The sequence below is a fragment of the Myxocyprinus asiaticus genome, chromosome 49 (genome assembly GCF_019703515.2).
Source record: "Myxocyprinus asiaticus isolate MX2 ecotype Aquarium Trade chromosome 49, UBuf_Myxa_2, whole genome shotgun sequence".
NCBI lineage: Eukaryota > Metazoa > Chordata > Actinopteri > Cypriniformes > Catostomidae > Myxocyprinus > Myxocyprinus asiaticus.
In genome coordinates, this window is record NC_059392.1 from 8,347,428 (window position 1) to 8,368,110 (window position 20,683).

A 20,683-nucleotide genomic window follows, 5' to 3' on the forward strand; every position below is an offset into this window, starting at 1 on the left:
GTGACTAACAAAACCACACTAATCAATAGCTCAAAGGTTGGCCAGAGTAAATTTTGTGTCTTTAGTCACTGGAGTGCTCTTAAGGGTACTGACCTGTCAAGAGGGCAGTGTTTTTGAACAGTTTGCTGCTTACTCTAGTAGAACATAGCCCCAAAACTGGTCTTTAAAAAAGCAAATAAGAGGACATCAGGTAAGTCTTTCTTGTTTTTTGTGCATGTGGATCTTTTTTGAAATTGCATTCGAAAAATCTGTTACCCTAAATTGCTAAATTGGCAACACAATTTATGCTAAAAACAAAAATCATTTTCAAATTAGCAATAATCACTATTGTTCAATTCTATCATTTGTTTGAGAACCACATTTTAGGACCAAGAAAACCTCTTACTAGCCATCTAATTTACATACTGTTCCTGGACTAACCTCATTCCACCCAGGTATGAAGTTGTTGGCATGTACTTGGGCTCTCTGTGTTCTCGCCCTCGGTTTGGTTCAGGCAAACAAAGATATCTGCAATGCAAAGCCCAAAGACCTGCCCTTGAATCCAATGTGCGTCTACCGCAGACCAGATCCCGAACTAGAACCAACCGAGGAACCTGAGAAGATCCCAGCTGGTACCAACCCCCGAGTATGGGAGTTGTCCAAAGCCAACAGTGGTTTTGCCCTCTCATTGTTCAAGCAGCTTTCTGCAGAAAAGCCCAGCGATGAAAATATCTTTCTGTCACCAATTAGTATCTCAACTGCCTTTGCCATGACCAAGCTAGGGGCTTGTAACACCACACTGGAGCAGATCATGAAAGTAAGGTGTTAAAATAATTACAACACCACAAAAAAGATACACCATATACTGTTAGAAGAAATGTTTTGCACATTTTACCTTTAGGATTACAACAGCTTGTCACTGGGGCAGTAATGTCAAAGGTACACCAACTGTACCCTCTTTACACCTAAACCCTTTCTTGATCTTGCAGGTCATTTTGATCTGTTTTTAAAATGGTTCTAAATGGGTCCAAAAGTTATGCAAGGCCAAGTAAGGGTTAAGGTACTAATTTGTACCCTTTAGGGACAGATAAGGTACAAATACAGACATGTAGAGGGTACAATGGGTGTACCTTTGAGGGTACTGCCCCAGTGAAAAGCAGTTGTACCCTAAAAGTACAATTTTGCTAATAATTTCTGACAGTGTAGTAATAAAATGCAGGTCAACAACCTCTCTATCTTCAATATGTAGGTGTTTGAGTTTGATTCGATAAAGGAGAAGACATCAGACCAGGTTCACTTCTTTTTCGCCAAGCTGAATTGTCGTCTTTACCGCAAAAAGCACGAAACAATGGAACTGATCTCTGCCAACCGTTTGTTTGGAGACAAATCTACAGTGTTCAATGAGACCTACCAGCACATCAGCGAGATGGTCTACGGAGCCAAATTGATGCCCCTCAATTTTAAAGTTAGTTGTCAATGATTCCGTGAACGAGTTTCAATGTTTAAGTACGTAACCGTCACTGTAAAACTTAAAAGATGCTCCAGGCACCGTTTGGGGTTTCTAACATGCCACACTGATGGAATTCTCAGGAGATCCTTCAAGCACCATTTCAAAGAATCCTCAAATATCATATTTAAGTACTCAAGGAACTTCAGGATATATTTCAAGAGCCTTGAAGTCTTTCCCTTATGAGTTACTGAAGGAAGCGTTCATAGTCCTTGCAATTCTTTACAGTTTTTGCAAGGAACTAAGAGTAAGTTTCTCAGAGAACTAAAAGGTTGCCTGGGGGGTCTCCATAGGGTTCCGCCAGTATGGCAGTTGAGGAACCCCATAGCACCATGAGTTTCTTTGAATTTTTACAATATAGGTGATCCAGTGCTTTTCCATGAACTAATCATTCAAGTTTTGTCTTGCAGGAGAACCCTGATTTTTCAAGGAAGGTTATAAATGACTGGATTGCCAACAAGACACAAAACAAAGTTAAAGACACTCTGCCAGAAGGTTCAATAGACCCCAGTACCATATTAGTCTTGGTAAACGTCATCTACTTTAAAGTAAGTGTGGATACATAAAGCTACTCATCCTTGACTTCCTATTTTGTACTTTCGAGCTTTGTTACAAGGTCTGATTTTTGTATTCCAGGGTCAATGGAAGCACAAGTTTGATAAGAAAAATGTCATGGAAGCAGACTTTCACATTACTGGGAGACAGACGTGTCCAGTCCCCATGATGTACCAAGAGAACAAATTCCAGTATGCCAAAATCCAAGAGGACAATGTACAGATACTTGAGTTGCCCTACAGTGGTGGTGACATCACAATGGTGCTCATATTACCTACTGATAATAAATCTCTGTCGGAAGTAAGTTTTTTTTTTTTTAAGCCATTCGCAAAAAGTAAATGTTCTCCTTGAACATCTTCTTCTGGAAACCCAAATAACATAATTGCATCTAATTAAGGTGGTGGAAAACCTGAACCAAAAGAAACTTGTTGGTTGGCTACATGCCATGAAAAAGACCACAGTGAGTGTGCAGATCCCTCGTTTCCGTATTGAGGACAGCTTAAGTCTCAAAGAGCAACTGAAGAAAATGGGCCTTAAAGATCTTTTTAGTTCAGCACATGCCAGTCTCCCAGGTATGACTCTACACATTAGCTGCAGAATGTAGTATACATGCCAGTGATACTGTATACTATGGCCTTTTTGAAATCGGACTCTGTAGAGGGTTCCACATTTTAACAGCTAATTCACACTGACCCAACAAACCCCAACATTTAAACATTCTAAAGTTGGATGTTGGATTTAGAATGTTAACATCTATTCCATCAAAACCCAAAAAACATGTTTATTAGCGTTTGTTGGAGAAGTGTAAATTAAGCTGAAGGATGCATCGTTTTTTTGCATGCTGTTACGTCTTGCACTCAATTGAGCATTTTAGCCTTTCAAAGTATACTAAAAAGAATAGTTTGACGTATGGGCACATGTGAGGACCAGTTTCTGGGTAAAATGTCCACTGAGTGGCGCCAAAAACAAATAGATTTTTTTTGGTTGTAAATGATGTAATTCAGTCTACAGGAATGTACACTAACTTTACACTTTATTAGGAACACTATAGTCCTAATAAAGTGCCCAACGTGGTCTTTTACTGTTGTAGCCAATCCGCCTCAAGGTTTGAAGTGTTGTGCTTTCTGAGATGCTATTCTGCTCACTACAATTTTACAGAGTGGTTATCCGAGTTACCATAGCCTTTCTGTCAGCTCAAACCAGTCTGGCCATTCTCCATTGACCTCTCTCATTAACAAGGCATTTCTGTCTGAAGAACTGCCACTCACTGGATGTTTTTGGCACCATTCTGAGTAAATTCTAGAGACTGTTGTGCGTGAAAATCACAGGAGATCAGCAGTTACAGAAATACTCAAACCAACCCTTCTGGCACCAACAATCATGCCACGGTCTAAATCACTAAGATTAATTTTTTTTCCCCATTCTGATGGTTGATGTGAACATTAACTGAAGCTCCTGACCTGCATTAGCATTATTCTATGCAGTGCACTACTGCCATATGCTTGGCTGATTAGATAATCACATGAATAAATAGGTGTACAGGTGTTCCTAATAAAGTGCTCAGTGAGTGTGCATTTAATTAACTCTACCCCTAACCCCAACCCTAAACGTCAGTGGAGTACAAATTTAATTTTAGAACAAAAATACAACCTACAAATCACCCTTATGATTGTTTATGTGAACATGATTACTTTCTGTTTCCTATGGGACCAGAACCTGTGTCTCTGAGGTGCTATAGGGAAAGTTTCAATCAAGTGAATTGATGAAAATTGTCTGATGGGGATAGCACTTCTCAGGAATTCAGCAGTATGGCATTGATTTCAGGATACATTAACTTTCGTAAGCTACATGTCGATTAAAGGTTACAAAAACTGGGCTATGATTGGAATGTGCTGATGAAAAACTTTACACAACACTCAGTGGAAAACAAGCATACTTTTGGCACTAGCCTTTACTTGAAAAGCCTGACAGAAACATACTGCCATTGTTTCATGGGATGTTATATTGTACTTTTTTTTTTTTTTTAGGCATGGTTGCTGATGGGTCTGGCTTGTACATCTCTGAAGCTTACCACAAAGCATACCTTGAGGTACATTTTGAGGATTACTTTTAAAATTACAGACCCATTACTGGTGTAACTGCATTGCATCCAAATTTTCTTCCTGATTTTCCCATTCCTTCAGGTGAATGAAGAAGGTAGCGAGGCTGCTGCTGCCACAGCGGTAGTCACCAAAGGGCGTTCCTTTAATTTCTTCCAGGAGGAATTTATAGCAAACAAGCCCTTCCTTCTGCTGATCCGCGAGTCAAGTATCAATGCCTTGCTCTTCACCGGCCGAGTAGCAAATCCTTGTGGGAGCAGTTAATGGATCTGACACTACAACAATGGTTATGGATTGTCATTGTGGTTCATTGTTAATTTGATACGGTTGCTGCTGTTTCTTCATTATTGGTTTGTCACAATAGGTTATTTTTGTCAGTCTACCAATTAAGTGGAAATGAACATATCAAGAGGTGCAAGAGTTTTCATCTTTAAGTTTTGAAAAACAATTAAATAATAGCAATAATATATGTACAGGCACAGAATAAGGATAAAACAGGTTTATTTTTTCATATTAGAAATTTGGGTTTAGCAGTGTCACACAATCTGGGCGTACATAATTATACATTTAAAGAATATAATTACAAATCCTTCACAGTTACACTTAAAGTGCTTTATTTCTTTTTAAAAGAATGGACTTGACATACTGCCAATGAGAAAAAGACATAGTGGTTATTGTGAAAATGGCATTCACATCATTATGACTAATCATTCTTACTCAGGGCAAAGTCTTCTTTCAAATTTAGAGTAAATCATAAACTTCAAATAACTAATTATATAATTTCTAGAATTTTCAAACAGAATATATTCACTATTTCAATAAATACATTGGATTGCTATTAAAATTAGACAAATTGATTTCCAAGATACTAATGCTTGTGTTTTGGAAATTGGACTTTCAACAATAAAATACCTATTATAATTTGTTTTATCTCATGGTTATGTAAAATAATATATTTTCTTAAGGTATGGTTTAAATTAAAGTGATTAACATTTCATAAGACACATGAAAATAACTTTACAGACTATATTGCTTTTTGCAAGCTAAACAATATAGCAAGACAAATTGTAAAGGTCAATCTTTTGGCTTCTCTTGGTGCAAATTTAGATGCCTAAAAAAACGTCTATGTTTGGCCGTTACAAAAGACAAAGACAACATGCAAATAAACAATTTCTACTGAGGGTCAGTAGAAAAGAAGTCTTATTTCTATGTACAAAGACTCTAAGGTAAGAAAACAATTGACAACTTTTTTTGACAAAGTGTCACGTTTGCTTGCTTATTCAGACAAAGTGTTGATTAAATGTGTAGGCTATTTGCATTAAAGTGTCCTCATCCCAAATGTGTTGCTTTTACAATACTCCAGAGGGACTTTAACGCGACACAACTGAAAAAAACTTGGAAGTTATGGCTCAGCATTGTCATTCCGTTTTCCGAAAAACTAACTAGAGACATGCATTTTATCACGTTTCACAAGCTTGATCATGAACACAAAAAAAAAAATTCATCGTAACACTTTTCAATTAGGTTGAATTGTTTACATTAGTAAACTACATTAATTAACATAAACAAAAACTAAACAATACTTTCACAGCATGTAATAACCTTGGTTAGTTCATTTTAACATATACTAATACATTTTTTTTTATCCCCTTTCCTCCCAATTTGGAATGCCCAATTCCCAATACTTAGTAGGTCCTCGTGGTGGCGCGGTTACTCACATCAATCCGGGTGGCAGAGGACAAGTCTCAGTCCGCTTCTGAGACAGTCAATCCACGCATCTTATCAAGTGGCTCGCTGTGCATGACACCACGGAGACACAGAGCATGTGGAGGCTCATGCTACTCTCCGCGATCCACGCACAACTTACCACGCGCCCCATTGAGAGCGAGAACCTCTAATTGCGACGAGGAGGTTACCCCATATGACTCTACCCTCCCTAGCAACCGGGCCAATCTGGTTGTTTTGGAGACCTGGCTGGAGTCATTCAGCACTCCCTGGATTCGAACTCGAGACTCCAGGGGTGGTAGTCAGCGTCAATACTCGCTGAGCTACCCAAGCCCCACTAATACATATTTTAAATAAAAGATTAATAAATGCTGTAAAAGCATATTGCTCATTATATCTAATGTTGGCAAACAGAACCTTATCGAAAAGTGCTACACAGTTCATTTTTATCATATTTGCCAAAATGCATGATTGCTTTAAAAATTCTTCCAGAAAAGACAATCTTTTCTTATTTAACATCTGATTTTGAAACCAATTAATTTTAGTCAGTGTTTGCTAAGGTGTATTTTTTGTTTTCGCGCCACTTTTTTTTTTTTTTTAAAAGCAACTTTGGAAATATTGCTTTGAAGGTAGTTCCATACCAATCTAGACATTCTGTAACACTGTGTTATGAATAGACATAATTTGGTATTGTTCAATCAATACCATTATACTGCAGTAGAACATTAATTCAATATTTAAGCCTAATATATACACTGTAGCGACACATTTATCCTCTGCCGTGTTATTTAAAGCTTGAAAAACAAATACAAAAGCTGAACACATAATATTTGAATTAATAATATAGTTAAAAAACAAAAAAGGCAGGTTGGTTGGCCATCAAAGTTTTGAAGGTCAAAGATAGATATACACAAAGGGAAAACATGCTGAAATTTAATTAGCATTAGCATTATCAAAACCCAAATTAATATTCAATTTAGACTGCTGAAATGTGCAGTACAATAATTGGAATGCTTGATTACAGATATTGATCCCTTGATATTAAACTGTAGTTAATTCATTCACAAAGAGATCATTTATGTCACTATCACCCAAGTCTTATATGATTGGCATACACAAAACAGGCCCATGCCCAGAATCGAAAATGTAAAAAAAATTAAGGGCAAAGTCCATAAAAAGAACGTTTCATATTCTCATAACATAAGTAATGATTATGTTGTTTACTGACAAATTCTCTTGCCATTCTCTATTAATATGAGGTTGCATTGTGACAAATAAAAGCGACATGCTCTTCTATTTACCAGGGTTCTGCACTGTACAACAAAGTTGAAATGAAACAGTTTCAGGATTGTATTTCACTTCGAATGCATCTTGAGGCATGGGTATTTACATCGAGAGGAAATGTTCATATGTGTGTACGTTTTTTGCTGCATTTTTCTGAAATATGACCCGAGTTACCCAGAGCCAGAATTCCAAGAAAGAATAACTGCTTGGTACAAACCAAAAAGGTAAACACAAAAAGTAAACAGTGAGTTCCTGATATTTGTAAGAAGTGTTTACCTGCTGACCTGTGTTCACAAACGTGAGTAACGGTAAAAGTTTGTAAACCTGTTTTGATATGAGGTGAGGTGCTTAAAATCCCTCTCAGAAAAATCAGTAGCTGTTTTTTATAATATTCATCATATCCTCTCCTAAAAAAACAGTCACAACCAAGTGTGATTCACAGCCTTATAAAAAATGATAATTGCTAACAATTCGCTTAAAACGCCTTTGCTTTTGTTGATCACTAAAAACTGCCTCTTTATAGTTAAGTATAAATTTGTCTAAATATGCATAAGGACACATGTATATAGATATACAAATATTCTAAAAAGACAAAAAAAAAAAAACAAACAAAAAAAAAACACCACCACCCTTCCTTTAAGTGCCTGATGAAATCTCTTTTTTTGTTCCTCCAAATCTTAAAGGGATAGTTCACCCAAAAATGAAAATTCTGTCACCATTTAATCCCCCTTATATTGTTTAAAACCTGTTGGCTCTATTTTCATGACCGCGCTACGACGGTGCGCAACATCTTATGAGAGTGCTAATTCTAAGTGCAATTTCTGTGCCAGCGCAAAGCACAAGTGGGTGTGTTTGAGCTCCTGAAATAATAGCATGTAATGAACACACTTGACATTTAAGCTCCGCTTTAGAAGTTAACCTACTGTATTCTGAATTCTTCATCCTTTAGAGACTGTTCTTAATTTTTAGTGTTTAGCCAGTTTAGGATATTGCATTGCGTGTACGTGTTTTTTACGGATACAGCGTATTCACAGCGCAAGTTACACATATAATGACTATAGTGTAACTTAGTTCAAGTTCACCTGCTCATTTGCTTCATTGTCTGTGCATATGTAAGTTGTAATATTGCACATACACTGGCGGCCAAAAGTTTGGAATGACATAGATTTTGCTGTTTCTGAAGGAAATTGGTACTTTAATTCACCAAAGTGGCATTCAACTGATCACAAAGTATAGTCAGGACATTACTGATGTAAAAAACAGCACTGTCACTATCTGAAAAAAGTCATTTTGATCAAATCTAGACAGCAGCCATCACTCCAACAACTTATCCTTGAGTAATCATGCTAAATTGATCATTTGGTACTAGAAAATCACTTCCATTATATCTAACACAGTTGAAAGCTATTTGGTTCGTTAAATGAAGCTTAACATTGTCTTTGTGTTTGTTTCTGAGTTGCCACAGTATGCAATAGACTGGCATGTCTTAAGGTCAATATTAGGTCAAAAATGGCAAAAAAGAAACAGCTTTCTCTAGAAACTCATCAGTCAATCATTGTTTTGAGGAATGAAGACTATACAATGCTTGAAACTGCCAAAAAACTGAAGATTTCATACAAAGGTGTACACTACAGTCTTCAAAGACAAAGGACAACTGGCTCTAACAAGGACAGAAAGAGATGTGGAAGGCCAGATGTACAACTAAACAAGAGGATAAGTACATCCGAGTCTCTAGTTTGAGACATAGATGCCTCACATGTCCTCAGCTGACAGCTTCATTGAATTCTACCCGCTAAACACCAGTTTCATGCACAACAGTAAAGAGAAGACTCAGGGGTGCAGGCCTTTTTGCAAAGAAAAAGCCACTTTTGAAACAGAAAAACAAAAAGAAAAGGTTAGAGTGGGCAAAGAAACACAGACATTGGACAACAGATAATTGGAAGAGTGTTATGGATCTTAACCCCATTGAGCATTTGTGGGATCAGCTAGACTGTAAGGTGTGTGAGAAGTGCCCGACAAGACAGCCACATCTATGGCAAGTGCTACAGGAAGTGTGGGGTGAAATGTCACCTGAGTATCTGGACAAACTGACAGCTGGAATGCCAAGGATCTGCAAAGATGTCATTGCTGCACGTGGAGGATTTTTTGATGACAACTCTTTGAAGTAGTTTCAATTTTTTTTTAAATTGTAATAGTAATTTTTCACATTATTAATGTTCTGACTATACATTGTGATCAGCTGAATGCCACTTTGGTGAATTTATTTCCATAAGAGCAAAATCTGTACATTATTCCAAACTTTTGGCCACCAGTGTATGTTGTGAATGTAATGATTAATCTCACGTAAAAATATGATGCGTTTGAGTGAGGTCATTCACTCGTTTTTAAGCGTTTCATTTTGCCGGTGTTCAGCGCGTTCAACTTGCGCAGCTTAAGCAGAGAAATCCCAAACATACTGGATTGCTGGATTAGATTAATCCATATCTAATATCTTCTTTAATAAACATATGTTAAGATGTTTCTTTTTCTGTTTATATCTTGCAGTAATATTTGTTTCTCGTCATATCTTCGTCAAAAGTACACTATATTGCCAAAAGTATTCGCTCATCTGCCTTTAGACGCATATGAACTTAAGTGACATCCCATTCTTAATCAATAGGGTTTAATATGACGTCGGCCCACCCTTTGCAGCTATAACAGCTTCAATTCTTCTGGGAAGGTTTTCCACAAGGTTTAGGAGTGTGTTTATGGGAATTTTTGACCATTCTTCCAGAAGCGCATTTGTGAGGTCAGACACTGATGTTGGACGAGAAGGCCTGGCTCACAGTCTTCGCTCTAATTCATCCCAAAGGTGCTCTATCGGGTTGAGGTCAGGACTCTGTGCAGGCCAGTCAAGTTCTTCCAAACCAAACTCGCTCATCCATGTCTTTATGGACCTTGCTTTGTGCACTGGTGCGCAGTCATGTTGGAACAGGAAGGGGCCATCCCCAAACTGTTCCCACAAAGCTGAGAGCATGGAATTGTCCAAACTCTCTTTGTATGCTGAAGCATTCAGAGTTCCTTTCACTGGAACTAAGGGGCCAAGCCCAGCTCCTGAAAAACAACCCCACACCATAATCCCCCCTCCACAAAACTTCACAGTTGGCACAATGCAGTCAGACAAGTACTGTTCTCCTGGCAACCGCCAAACCCAGACTCGTCCATCAGATTGCCAGATGGAGAAGCGTGATTCATCACTCCATAGAACGCGTCTCCACTGCTCTAGAGTCCAGTGGCGGCGTGCTTTACACCACTGCATCCGACGCTTTGCATTGCATTTGGTGATGTATGCCTTGGATGCAGCTGCTCGGCCATGGAAACCCATTCCATGAAGCTCTCTACGCACTGTTCTTGAGCTAATCTGAAGGCCACATGAACTTTGGAAGTCTGTAGCGATTGACTCTGCAGAAAGTTGGCGACCTCTGCGCACTATACGCCTCAGCATCCGCTGACCCCGCTCTGTCATTTTACGTGGCTGAGTTGCTGTCATTCCCAATCGCTTCCACTTTGTTATAATACCACTGACAGTTGACTGTGGAATATTTAGTAGCGAGGAAATTTCATGACTGGACTTGTTGCACAGGTGGCATCCTATCACAGTACCACGCTGGAATTCACTGAGTTCCTGAGAGCGGCCCATTCTTTCACAAATGTTTGTAGAAACAGTCTGCATGCCTAGGTGCTTCATTTTATACACCTGTGGCCATGGAAGTGATTGGAACACCTGAATTCAATTATTTGGATGGGTGAGCGAATACTTTTGGCAATATAGTGTATGTTTTAATAAAATCGTTTAATTATCACCATGATGCGTCTTTTTCTTCTCGTATTCATTAACAGAATCAAAAAACCCTTCTACGAAAGTTTTCGTCAGCGATTTTCATTGAGGAGATTAACACTGAAGCCGATACGATCACTGTTAATACTAGCCATAATTTGTGTGTCAGTAGATGAAAATGATTAATAATTCTAACATTATAACAGTGGTTCCCAACCCTGTTCCTGGAGGCCCCCAAACACTACACATTTTGGTTATCTCCCTAATCAAACACACCCGGTTCAACTCATTAGCTTGTTAGTGGAGACTCCACGACCTGAATTAGGTGTGTCAGATAAGGGAGATATACAAAACGTGTAGTGTCGGGGGGCCTCCATGAAGAGGGTTAGGAACCACTGCTCTATAATTTAACAGAGCATACATTCAAATCCTGACGAGAACCACATTTTCCATGCATATAAAAGAAGTGTGTTACTGTCATAGAAATATGCCTGACATTCAACATGGACAAAGTTAATGCACAAAAGAACACATATTTCTATTCTTTCAATTTATTGCATACAGTCCATTTACACTACCAACTTCTTATGAATGTGCTGTCTTTGTATCGCTGGTGCTTGACAGGGAATGGACTATGTAATAGGATGCAGACGGTGCAATAACCTGAGAAGAACCTCATAATTAAACTGCACTTAACCCAGCCCATTAGCGCTTCGCACGTGCAATTTCGCCAAACCCACTTGCACCTAGACTTAGCGCATGCTTGCACAAAAATATCAAAACTTCATGGCCATGCCCACTATCTTTGCACGTATGACGTTTTGCATAGCGCTGCACTTAGTGGTCTTAAATAGGGCCCTGTATGACTTACTTTCTTCTGTAGAACACAAAAGGTAATGTTAAGCAGCCTCAGTTACCGTTCACTATCACTGTATGGAGAAAAATACATGCAATGAAAGTGAATGGTGATTGAGGCCAACATTCTGCCTAACATCTCCATTTGTGTTCCATGGAAGAAAGAAAGACATATGGGTTTGGAACACAAGGTTTTTCAATTTGGGGTGAATTGTTCCTTTAAGGGTTTAAGGACTTCCACAATATATTTCAGTTCCTTTGGTTACTGAGAGCTTCAGTAAATTTACGTCATTAGCACCAACTGGAAACATCTGTTCGTAGGCCAAGTGTAAAGGCACTTGACCTCAAAAGGTTAAAGTGCCATCCTTTGGATGAAGGGAAATCTTACACTCAAAGTCATTCCGTGGCATTTTATCGTTTCCCAATCATCACAGACATACGGTTTCTGTTTTCTTAAACAGCTTTGACGACCATTTCAAGTCCATTTTGGTTCGTCTCCGTATTTCTTTTGACTCAATACAAAAAGGCAGAAGGTTTTGCCCTGTGGGAGAACCCTTCCCCCTGTTCTAACACATTTTACAAACAAAATATCGTCAGACCAGTATAACAAATTCGAGAGACTTGGAAATCTCCAAATGATCTACAAAAATAAGCAGTTAAAACATGAAACTGAAAAAAATTAATTCGGTTGAGTGCATCGACGTATCTGCGTGTGACAGATCGGTATTGCGTAGTGATGTGAGAGAGAGGTAACTGTGCGGTTATTGTAGCTTATCTGAGATTGAATTGTTTCCTGTTTTTATATATATCACTGTATCATTAACATTCAGCAGCTGGGTTTTGTACGATGATCTTAATGGGAAGTAAATTTGAATAAATACATATGCTACTGCTATATTCTACCATCGTTTTCCCCCTGCATGCCTATATAACTGTATTACCACCAACGCTAAAGGGAAAGTTCACCTGAATATGAAAATTAATTGGAACTCCAATTTGTTCCAAACCCATATGACTTCTTCAGTGGAAAACAAAAATGAGAAATTTAGGGCTTAGGCTGTCAAGCCCCAAAATGATGGGTTTTGTGTCATTCTGAAGATAGAGAGCCCTGAAGATTCACCTTCATAATATGGAAAGTCATACGGGTTTGGAAAGACAATAGGGATGAGTACATTCTTTTTTTTTAATCAGAATTTGTTATTTAAAATTTCTATTTTTAGGTGAACTGTTCCATCAAATCAGGAAAATTATATGCTGATTGTTTCTGTAACTGAGGCCATGTCCATACTAATCCACACTAGAACGGCATTTTCCTCCACTGAAAATAGAGCGTTTCGAAAACGCTCTGCATTTCCGCATATTTAGGAAAAAGATGACGTTCGGAAACTGAAACGTTTAAGCGAAAATAAATAAATGTGGACATGGCCTTTTAAACCCGGAAAAGTTCTAAGGCTAGAATATACTTGCGTTCTCTTTGAGGCCTTTAGCACATTTGTGAGCAATGAGTTTCGGTTTTATGGCAGGCCATATCGGCACTTAATACAAAACAAAACGGGAAAAAAAAAAAAAAATCTGATGTCGGGTTAGACCTGAGGGTCCCTAAAAAAAACTGAACCCGTTTTTCTAAGCTTGCCATGGCTAGGGAGTGCGACATCTAGCCCCAGAATGATTTATCAAGATTGTCTCAAGGCAGAGTAGTGAAGGACTACGACATCCTTTTGTTTTTATAATTCACCATCTGGCACAGAGAAGTTTGGCAATTTCGATGTTATTTGACCACACTGTCTCTTTTCTTTGTCCTGAATTCTGACGTTTAGTAGTAGTAGTACAAAAATATAAAACAACGTAACATATATATATATATATATAAAAGACAGGAAAGGCTTAAAAAATAAAAAAATTAAAAAAACGAAGAAAACAAAAAAAATCACTGCATCCAGTGGTGTGTGAGGTTGTTGGAGTGTGGCTTGTCTTCATTTGTTGACGTCCTGTTCAGTCTGTATGGTCAAGGTAGATGCGGTTTAAAGCGGAAATACCATTTATTAATCCCTATAGAACACTAGTTCTAGCAAACAGTTCTTTGCATTTTTGCTGTCAATGAAAAAAATCCCGAAAGATAAAACAAATCGTCCAAAACTTCGTCAGAGTATAACGCAGAAGATTCTCCCTTTTTTATGTGTTCCTTGTTGACAACAGGAAAGAGAACCTCCAATTTCCAACTCTACTGCAATATCTCAGTGTGGATGGTGAGAGGCCGAGGACATGGGTGTCTCCAAAGACATTGTCCTCTGACTCCATGGACTCTGAAGGCTAAGGTATACTTAATTTTTCTGTGTGCCGTTCTGTCTCGCAGAAGTATACTTTTGCCTTTAGAGATTTTCCCCCTGAGAAGCCTTTAATCGGGCCCAGTGGTGGAGACCGAAGGTTGTACCCCTTCTCCAAAGGACGAACCGGCACCTCCGCCTCCACCATTGCCCTCAGGCTCCTCCTGGGTGGGCGACTCATCTTCGTTCTGGCCTCCCCGGGAGGTGACCATGGTGGTCTCGGGCGAGGCACTGTGGGACACCTCCTGCGGGGCGCATCCAGGATGGTTCTTGCGGAAGTGCTGGTTGAGGATGGCCTGGAAAGGGAAGCTCTTGCCACAAACGTGGCAGTGGAAGGGCTTGTTTCCCGTGTGCTTCCGAATGTGGTACTCAAGCTGGTCCTTGCGGGTGTATTTCTTCCCGCAGATACGGCAAACGAAGGGGGTAATGCCCATGTGCAGGCGCATGTGGCGATCTAAGCTGCCCTTCTGGTTAAAGGACTTGCAGCAGTAGATGCAGGTGAGACGGGGGTTGTAGCGGAACCACCGATCACCTACCTGTTCTCGGAGGTACTCCTCGTATCCTCCCATGTCAAACACAGCTTGTTCTTCTCCCTATAGAGGAAAACTGATTGGTTATGGTCTGTTTCATGATCATGCAACTTTAAAAATAAATATAAAATCACAATAAAAAAAATGTGTTCCTAATGTAGTATGATGCAATTCTATGAACATGAGCTCCTGGGGCCATTTTACAGAAACATCCTACCTCTAGAAATTAAATCTTAACTTGAATTTGGGAAGTTTCTGTAGTGAAGACTCTGTACTGTAATGGCTTAAAGTTTGCCTTAGAATAACTGTAATATGCAACATGAGCCACATATATTAATTTTATGATACTTTTGGATCCTTTTTTAGCTTTAAAGTGAGACACTATCCACTGCCATTTTATTGAAAAGGTGTACCACAATATTCATTAAAACATCTCCTTTTGTATTTTGCATAAGAAAGAAAGTCATACAGGATTGAAACAAGATGAAGGTGATAAAATTATCACAGAACTTTAATTTCTGGGCGAAGTCCTTCATTCAGGAGTAAAAAGAAGTTCAAAACAGCTGAGCAATGGTATACTGTTTGCGTACATTCAGACACCCGCCACACCGCTATGAAAGGCGTTTAAAAGTACATTTAAATATGAGGACGCACGAGACTACATGTAAAACCTTAAATACTGTGACATTAAAATGTGTTTTCAATGGCTTCATGCCTCATTCTATGAACAGAATTCACACTAGATCAGTAAAAGAAGCTGTTTTAACTACTCAATGCTGATTTAAAGTAATATATATGCAGTAGATAATGTGTAATTTGTCTTGTTTACATTCTGCATTCATGACGCTAATGTACTAACACGCTATATACAGCCATAATACGCACCGGTTACAATCTGTTATTGTAATTTATGATGACACTGATACTACTGCAAATACTGGTGTATAAAAGAGTGTTAGTGGGCAGAATACAGACAAAAGAATGATAAGAAAGGCGTATCTTTGGGCAGATTTGTGAAAGGCTTTCGGCTGCAGAAGGCATATGAGTGAATTGGCACTTAAGAGTATTTTTTAGCAGATTTTATTACTTCTGTAGACTAATTAAACAAAAAAAATTGCATGACATGATTGCATTTTCTTAGAAAACATCTCTATGTGAACGATCGTACATATGCAGGTAAATTCGCATCAGCTTGCTAATAACCCACTAATGCACACCAGTGTTTTCATGTTGCATGATCTTGACTGACTGAACGTCGTGAATGGGAATTAGCTCTCGCCTCAAAGTAGGTGGAGCTTCAGGTCACACCTACCGATGACGATGACCAGTGACAGTAAGAAGGTGTTAAGCAGCCAGTTGGCAGTTTTCGTAAAAGTTCACCCCAGCAAGCTGTTACGAATCACCCAAATGAACACCTTCGTTTTTGCCAGATTTTTTTCTAAATGAAATCACACCCGTTCGTTCTTCGATTTCATATGAGGCTTTTCGGGGCTTTTAATGTCAAGTCCTGATCAAGTTTTCTACATCTAGGATGGGTTACCTGTGAGGTGGGGTGTCTCTGGTCATCAACTCTTCCCGGAGACTCACTCTTGGCTCTTTGTCGGTCAGCCATCACCACCACACTTCCTGTAGGACTAAACCTGATGGGAAAACAAAACATGGCTTAAAATTTTACCTTTTATACTAAGCTTGCATACAGAAGAAATTGGGTTATTGGTGTTACAAAACTTCACACCTGGATTATCCAAACCTTAGTCAGAATGAAATGATGTTCCCAACTTATTTTACATCCATAATATGACATTTCTGAGTGAAACAAGATTTTTAATGAGTAAAAAATGTATGGCCAGATTCGATTTATCCAACTGGAATTAAAAAGAAAAAAAGGTCTTTAGACAGGTGGTTGGTGGGGAGGGGTTGAAAAAAAAGAGGTCTTGATGATCTTGATGATGGAAAGTTTTTACATTTTGATGAAAGAAAAGGCAAACATTGTTTTTCTTTAGAAAAGCATGCACCAATAATTCACTTTAAGACCAAGAATGTGCATTAAGAAAGTAAATGGGGCTAATTTTCATTCCAACAATTTCATAATAAAGATTAACCATAATTAACCATACTTCTGAAAGACTTTACACACCTCTCCGTCTCACTGAAGCTACTGGAAGGCTGGGAACTTTTCCCCCCTCTTCTCTCATCCTTCAGCAGTGTGCTACGTCCTGAGGTGTCAATCATCACCGTTGGCCCCTCCTCCGCCCCGCTGCCCTCTTCTGCCGATGCCTGAGTCTCTGCTCCCATCCACTCCTCCATCCTTTCGGTCTTAATCCGAAATCCCTCCACCACTCGCACAGTCTCTTCTCCGCCCCTGTCCACGTCAGTCCCCGTCTCAACATACCACTGCCCAGCTCGATTAATACGGAGAATGGGCTCTTTCCCGGATCCCACCTCTTCCGAGCCAATTCCGCTGTGCTCCACCATCTGAGGGCTCATGGACTCCCCCGGAGGACTGATTTCGTGGACTTCCCTCACATCACGGATGTTGATCACCCCTCCGGCGTTGCTAATCAACCTAGAGCTGCTATGTCTGGGACTTACAGAACAGGACCCCGTTAGTGCCGTCCCGCCTCTCCCTGATTCGGTTTGGTTGGCGGTTCTGTAGGCTCCACCCCCAAGCTCCTTCTCCACATCCGATATGCTGATCTTAAAGTGGATGCCCTCTAAAATCTGGGTGCAGCGATCAATAATGTGCTGCATTTGTAGGAAGCTGGCCGCCGTCAGGTAGCTGATAATATCCGCGAGTTGCAAGCACAATCGACCCGTGTAGCAGAACGAAAGTAGCTGCTCGAATACGGAAGGGTTACGGATTACTGAGATGGACACGGTACTCATCTCACTGAGGGACATGTGGTCTCGGAAGTAGGGGGAGCTGGCGGCAAGGACCACCTTGTGGGCACGGAAACTGTGGCCCTGAATGTTGACCACGATGTCACACAGGCGGCCCTGCATGCGCAACTGGTTCAGGTGTGACAGGACGGAGTTGCTGAAGTCCGGAATATCAAGTTGGATGCTCCCTGCTCGTTCCATGCGGGCTGCCTGTTGTGCTGCAAATCAAAGCTGTTGACAACAAACAAGAAAAGTCTGTCTGGACACTGTGCAACAATATACATTACAACACCACACAGAAACAACTATTGCCAACAGCAAACAAAGTTAACTTTTTCAAGACTATTTCCAGGTTTTCCGTGACAGTGGGAACCCTGCATTATTGGTAACACTTTACATTACAATGTTACATGTTGAATAACTTGAATAACATAATGAATAAATACACTAAATTAAATTACACTGGCAATAACATTAACAGTGTGGAATTAGAAGCAATTCTACAAACTAATTTCACATTAAACCTAAAAGAGTAGGTTTAATTAAAAGAGTATCGTAAAGCCCATGTGTCCAACGTGTTCGTATTCGCTAGTGGTCAAAAGAGTACACTTTGAAAGACAACACGATCGACCAGGTGCGATCCGTTCTGGAATGCAGAAAAACCCAGGCCTTAATGCAAAACTGCAACATTGTAACAATGTAACACTTTACTGTAAATTGCAATCCCCATTTTCCTTTAAGTTAAATTTAAATGTAGATGTTGTTGAAATTTCTGTAAACTGAAAATTTTGACCTCACCTTTTTAAAATGCTTAGTTGTACTCAATACTTAGATATGTATTATTGTAACTCTGTAACGTAACACTGCAACGTCGTAACAATGCACTCTTAATTGTGGCCCCATTTTCAAAAGTTACATTACATTTGGATGTTGTTGTAATCTTTGTGAACTGAAAATTTTGACCTCACATTTTTTTTTTTTTTAGTAGCACTCAAAGTTTTGCTACATAATATTGTAACACTGTAATGCACCATTGTAACAATGTAGCACTGTATTGTAAACTGTGCCATCAATATTCAAGAAAGTTACATTTGCACTTTTTTTTTTAAATGTAACAATTTTGACCTCACCTTGGTAAAATTATTAGAAGTACTTAATGCTTAGATATGTAATGTAACACTGAAATGCACACTGTAACTAGAGGTAGACCGATATATTGGTTTTACCGATAAATCGGTGCCGATAGTCGCTTTTTGGAATTATCGGTTACTGTCAAAAATCTCTACTGATAGTTACTGATAGTTTTTTTTTTTTTTTTTTTATTCCTCACCAATAAATCTCATCTGATGAAATGTATATATACAAAACTCTTCATCTGATAAATACTGTATATAGGCTATAAAAGCTTGATTTGGTAATTACTAGCATACACCGATCAGCAACATCATTAAAACCACCTGCCTAATATTGTGTAGGTCCCCCTCGTGCCGCCAAAACAGCGCCGATCCCCATCTCAGAATAGCATTCAGAGATGATATTCTTCTCACCACAGTTGTACAGAGCAGTTATCTGAGTTACCGTAGACTTTGTCAGTTCGAACCAGTCTGGCCATTCTCTGTTGACCTCTCTCATCAACAAGACATTTCCATCCACAGAACTGCCGCTCACTGGATGTTTTTTGTTTCTGGCACCATTCGGAGTCAATTCAAGAGACTGTTGTGCGTGAAAATCCCTGGAGATCAGCAGTTACAGAAATACTCAAACCAGCCCGTCTGGCACCAACAATCATCCATGTGATTATCTAATCAGCCAATCGTGTGGCAGCAGTGCAGTGCATAAAATGTGATTTGGAGTGTGGCATGATTGTTGGTGCCAGATGGGCTGGTTTGAGTATTTCCCCCCTCGACAGATACAAAATTCGATTAATCGATTTTTTTAAAACTATCGGCCGATTAATCAGTTATTGGCCTTTCCCAACACCTTGGTTATTGGTATGGGCAAAATCCACTATCGGTCGACCTCTACCTCTAACAATGTTACACTATGGTCTACAGTATAATGCAAACATATATTATTTTAAGAAAGTTACATTTGCATTGACATTTGGCTGACATTTTTGAAATGTGACAATTTTGACCTCACCTCTTAAAAAAATTATTAAAGGTACTCAATGCTAAGTTATGTAATGTAACACTGAAATGCATCACTGTACTGTATAATGCCCCGAATTTACTTTTAAGAAAGTTACATTTGTATTTACATGTTGTTGACATTTTTAAAATGTGACAATTTTAAACTCACCTTTTTAAAATCGGGCACAAACACCACTTCAAAACAGTTGTCTGTACACTTGCACTTCTTTGTGGCTACAAACCACAGCTGGTAGAGACCAAAGTTGCCATTTTTTCATTGCATAGATCAGCAGGATTTTTTCGCAGTGCTACTTTGTCTCTCTTTGTTTTTGACATAGTATCGGCCGACGGCGCAGCTGTAGCCGGCGGCGTGGCACCTCTGCTCGGTTACAGTAACGCACTGCAGCGCGGTGATGCGATGGAGCCTACCCGAAAAACAAGCACACACCCCGGCGAAGAGCAGGGCAGGCAGGGAGGTGCCTCCACGCCAAATTTATACCAAAGAGAACTACAACACCAAAACAGATTATTTCTATCTTTCGCGACAGCCTGTTTTTAGTGATCTGACATTAAACGTCGCCCATTTCGCGGTCATTTTTTTTTAATCGTTATTCTTATCGCCAGGGCTGTCGCTTTCGGTTCCTCCGCCGCTCTCATATTCCCCCATGTATAACATGAGCCAATGTACAGAAAACGCGAGTCGTTGTGTGAATTGTAGTTCTGTAGCGCCGCGGCCATTGCAACCAGCAGCGAGGAGTTTTGGCGAAGAGGACTCATGTTCCCATGATGCATTTGCGTAACCCTTACTGTGAAAGTGGGAGTTTGGTTGCATTTTTGTAACAGTTTCGCCCCCTATTGGATGTGTCACTGGTATCAATTAAGATATTATGACTTAAATATACTGCAGGCAGTTCTGAACACAAATAGTGCACTTATAAAAAATGTAAGTCTTGTTGTATGGCAATGCAGGCCTATTTCATGACATACACCGATAAG

At 39.4% G+C, this 20,683-nt stretch overlaps 2 protein-coding genes across 2 annotated transcripts; one reads left to right on the forward strand and one right to left on the reverse strand.

Annotated features, from left to right (window-relative positions):
• The first annotated feature begins 32 nt into the window (after positions 1–32).
• On the forward strand, positions 33–5,061 carry LOC127438597 (antithrombin-III-like). The gene is made up of 8 exons (XM_051694296.1): positions 33–190; positions 435–796; positions 1,229–1,444; positions 1,897–2,034; positions 2,123–2,341; positions 2,439–2,613; positions 4,069–4,130; positions 4,225–5,061. The coding sequence occupies exons 2-8, from the start codon at positions 437–439 to the stop codon at positions 4,402–4,404; spliced, it is 1,350 nt and encodes a 449-aa protein (XP_051550256.1). The 5' UTR covers positions 33–190; positions 435–436; the 3' UTR covers positions 4,405–5,061.
• Positions 4,625–20,344, reverse strand: LOC127438596 (zinc finger and BTB domain-containing protein 37-like). Its single transcript, XM_051694295.1, has 4 exons — positions 19,857–20,344; positions 16,813–17,786; positions 16,216–16,315; positions 4,625–14,738 (listed from the first exon to the last, which is right to left on the reverse strand). Exons 2-4 carry the CDS (start codon positions 17,754–17,756, stop codon positions 14,217–14,219), a joined length of 1,566 nt encoding a protein of 521 aa, XP_051550255.1. The 5' UTR covers positions 17,757–17,786; positions 19,857–20,344; the 3' UTR covers positions 4,625–14,216.
• Between the last annotated feature and the right edge of the window lie 339 nt (positions 20,345–20,683).

Coding starts and splice junctions, on each gene's coding strand:
- LOC127438596 (XM_051694295.1), bottom strand. CDS start 17,756: ATGGAACGAGCAGGGAGCATCCAACTTGATATTCCGGACTTCAGCAAC. Junction 16,316..16,812: donor AGCTTCAGTGAGACGGAGAG/GTGTGTAAAGTC, acceptor TTTTCCCATCAG/GTTTAGTCCTACAGGAAGTG. Junction 14,739..16,215: donor AGAGACACCCCACCTCACAG/GTAACCCATCCT, acceptor TTTCCTCTATAG/GGAGAAGAACAAGCTGTGTT.
- LOC127438597 (XM_051694296.1), top strand. CDS start 437: ATGAAGTTGTTGGCATGTACTTGGGCTCTCTGTGTTCTCGCCCTCGGT. Junction 2,342..2,438: donor ATAATAAATCTCTGTCGGAA/GTAAGTTTTTTT, acceptor CATCTAATTAAG/GTGGTGGAAAACCTGAACCA. Junction 2,614..4,068: donor AGCACATGCCAGTCTCCCAG/GTATGACTCTAC, acceptor TTTTTTTTTTAG/GCATGGTTGCTGATGGGTCT.